At 45.0% G+C, this 3,826-nt stretch overlaps 1 protein-coding gene across 1 annotated transcript; it reads left to right on the top strand.

Annotated features, from left to right (window-relative positions):
• The first annotated feature begins 2,371 nt into the window (after positions 1–2,371).
• On the top strand, positions 2,372–3,379 carry LOC144507509 (galactoside alpha-(1,2)-fucosyltransferase 2-like). The gene has a single exon (XM_078234635.1). The coding sequence runs from the start codon at positions 2,372–2,374 to the stop codon at positions 3,377–3,379; it is 1,008 nt and encodes a 335-aa protein (XP_078090761.1).
• The last annotated feature ends 447 nt before the right edge of the window (positions 3,380–3,826 follow it).

Genomic DNA, 3,826 nt, shown 5'->3' with positions numbered 1-3,826 from the left:
GAAAGTCTCGATTCGATTGTCATCTTAAAGGGGCCTCTGTTTTAGCGGCTCAGGGGCAGAGAAAGCTGTCCAGTGTCATCCTGAAACAGGTGCAGCACGAAGGAGCCAGACTCCGACCCCAGTCACTGTTAACGGAGCTGATCACAGCCAAAATCTGAGGGCAACATATTTATGAAGGTTGAGGAGGTGATCTGATTGAGGTATTTAAAACAACAATGGGATTCGATAGGGTAGAAACAGAGCAACTATTTCATTTGGGCGGCACAGTGGCACAGTGGTTAGCACTGCTGCCTCACAGCGCCAGGGATCCGGATTCAATTCCCGGCTTGGGTCACTGCCTGTGTGGAGTTTGCACATTCTCCCCGTGTCTGCGTGGGTTTCCTCCGGGAGTTCCGGTTTCCTCCCACAGTCCAAAGATGTGCGGGTTAAAATTCCACCGCCTGCTGTAACAGTGGCTAAATTATCTGACCACCAAATCAGGCCCACTTAGGCAACCAATCTTTTGATTGACGTGGTAAACGTGTAAACAATATTTAACCATTTCCCCGTTTAAACTGCACCAACAGCTCAATATCCTGTTCAATCGTCACAATCTGCAAGGACTGTCCACATATTACCCCAATAGTTAAATGAACTGTGGCTGCATGTTGTGTATGGGGTGGGGGGGAATAACCTCCATGTTGTGAGGAGGGGGAGGCATTAATCTTCAGAAAGCGTTTGTGCTGGCCAGTTACATTGGCTACTTAGTCCTGTCGGCAAACCGAAGGCCTCAGGCCTCTGTAACCTGATAAAATAAAGAGCAATTCGGGCTCTTGCCATTGAATTATTGGCCCTCAGAAGTTCAGCATGGATATGAAGAGTGTTGTTTAAATGTTATGTAACAGAACATTTATCACCAGACAGCTGCAGTATAAAGTGGAGGGGTTTTGCGACAGATGTACAAAGTCCTGGTTACACCACACCTGGAATACTGTGCACAATCCTGGCACTGCACTATACTGACCTTTGATCGGGAGATGGCAATGCAGATTCTTTGAGAAGCTCTGAGGGTTAGACTGTGTATACCCTGGGATATATATGGTTCAGGGATGATTTGATTGAGACTTTAGGCTTTTGAAAGGAATTGATCCGGTAGATAGCAATATTTTCTGCTGGTGCAGGTGTCCAGGACCCAGGGGCACAACCTGATGACCAAGTTATTGAGGAGAGAAGTTAGGAAATACTGTTTTCATGCAAAAATGAATGGAGTTAAGATACAGATCAACCGTGATCTCACTGAATGGTGGAACAGGTTCACATTATTGAATATTCCGAAATCCAGAACTGAGGTCAAGCTGGCTATAGTGGGAATCGGAGTGAGACTCCCTCCCCCAAGGATAATCCTCCTTTCCCCAAAATCCAGTCGCAGTGGAAAGTGTACCACCAGCAGGAAACCTACATCTTGATTTTCACCTAAGTTTAGTGGAAAAGGGCAAGTTCTGACCTGATACCCATTTTGCCCCCATTGGGAACACAGAGCTGTAATCTTAGGATCGCCCCAGTTAAATTCAGGTTGGTGTAAAGTGAAATCACTTCATACCAAACATACAGTTGCACTGTGAGAGCACTCTGATGTTTAACATTGCAGATATTGTGGGCGGCACGGTGGCACAGTGGTTAGCACTGCTGCCTCACATCACCAAGGACCCAGATTCCATTCCGACCTTGGGTGACTGTCTGTGTGGAGTTTGCACATTCTCCCCGTGTCTGCGTGGGTTTCCTCCGGGTGCTCCGGTTTCCTCCCACAGTCCAAAGATGTGTAGATTAGGTTGATTGGCCATGCTAAATTGCCCTTTAGTGTCCCAAGGTGTGTAGGTTAAGGGGATTGGCAGGGTAAATACATGGGTTTACTGGGATAAGGTGGAGTGTGGACCTGGGTAAGGTGCAGTGTCGGAGAGCCGGTGCAGGCTCAATGGGCTTAATGGCCTCCTTCTGCATTGTCGGGATCCTATGATTCTCTCGCTTAATGGCTGCTGACATTCTCTCCTAGCCTGTGAGTGGGAAACCAGCCTCTCAAGTACCGGGAATGCTGTCTGCAGGCCCTGGATATATGGACTGCTCATCTACTTGAACATGACTGTTCAACAGTAACGGTGCTCCAGAACTGGCCTCACATTGTGTTGCATTTCATAAGTTCTTTGCTTGTATCTTTTTAGGAATTTGATGAATGTCTCGCCTGAGTTTGCAGACACAGCAGAAGATCATTTCAAAGAACTCTGTGAAGATGACCAACCTGCCAGGTTGTTGCACTGTTCCATTGAGTGGGAAGCACTCATTCTTTCTAATATTGCTTCTCCTTTCAACCTTTTCATTGATCATTATATTTGGTTACATGTTTTATTATCAAGAAAATTATAAGTTAACATTGTTTGGACAGAATACTTCCAAACATTTGGCAAACAGCACCAGCAAGGAGACCGCCATTAATGTTTCAGAATGTCTCTGGGATGAAGACTACGAGTCTTTCAAAGCCATCAGGTCTTCCAAAGGCATGTGGACTATCTCCCCAATAGGGAGGTTTGGTAATCTGATGGGACAATATGCGACATTATTTGCTTTGGCCAGATTAAACAGGAAACAAGCCTACATTTTCCCAGGAATGGCTGACAACCTGTCTCCGCTCTTCAAGCTTACCCTTCCCACCCTTAATAAAGACATTAAGGACAAGATTCCTTGGAAAAACTATCACCTTTCTGACTGGATGGATGAAAAGTATAAAAACATCTTAGGCGACCACATTAGGTTCTCTGGATATCCATGTTCCTGGACGTTTTATCATCACATTCGAAAAGAAATCCTTCGTGAATTCTCTTTCCACGAATTTATCACAGAGGAGGTCAACTCGTGTTTAAGAAATATAACATCACCACTTCAAAATATTACTTACGTTGGCATTCATGTTCGAAGAGGGGATTACGTACATGTCATGCCAAAGGTATGGAAAGGTGTCATTGCAGATAGAAACTACTTGGAGCAAGCCATGTTCTACTTTAGGAATAAGTACAAGGATGTTGTCTTCATAGTGATGAGTAATGGATTAGATTGGTGTCGGAAGAATATTGATGCATCCAAGGGGGATATCTACTTCTTAGGAGATGGCAATGAATCCAAGCCACAGAGAGACTTTGCCATTCTTGCTCACTGCAACCACACCATAATGACCATTGGCACCTTTGGATTCTGGGCTGCCTACCTTGCCGGCGGGGAGGTGATCTACCTCACAAACTTCACTTTGCCTGGCTCACCTTTCCTAAGAGTGTTTAAGTATGAGGCAGCCTACCTGCCGGAGTGGGTCGGGATTGCCGCTGATCTCTCACCTCTTCTGAACAAGAACCCGTAGCACTTAAGCAATGGAGTTATGGATGGTCTCTTTGATTACATCCATCAATCAGTCAAGTAGAATGAAAACAAAGAACATTCAATGCAGCTCATGCCTATCCCACATTACAGCATCCAAATGGATTCTGAACAATTTTCTTGGTTATACGAGCTGGGGTGACAAGTTATTCTAAATATTTACCATGATCACTCTATTTTTAAATTTGCATTTTTACTCATTTTTATGCTAGCCATCTGCTCTTGTTTCCCACCTTAGCTTGAAGCAATCATTTATAGAAACCCTACAGTGCAGAAGGAGGCCATTCAGCCCATCAACTCTGCACCAACAACAATCCCACCCAATCCCACCCAGGTCCTATTCTCAAAGCCCCACGTATTTACCCTGCTAATCCCTCTAACATACACATCCCGGGATAATAGGGGGCAATTTAGCATGGCCAATCAATCT

The sequence above is a fragment of the Mustelus asterias genome, chromosome 19 (genome assembly GCF_964213995.1).
Source record: "Mustelus asterias chromosome 19, sMusAst1.hap1.1, whole genome shotgun sequence".
Taxonomy (NCBI): Eukaryota; Metazoa; Chordata; class Chondrichthyes; order Carcharhiniformes; family Triakidae; genus Mustelus; species Mustelus asterias.
The sequence above is the reverse complement of the archived record's forward strand: the minus strand, read 5'-3'. Positions and strand labels throughout refer to the sequence as shown.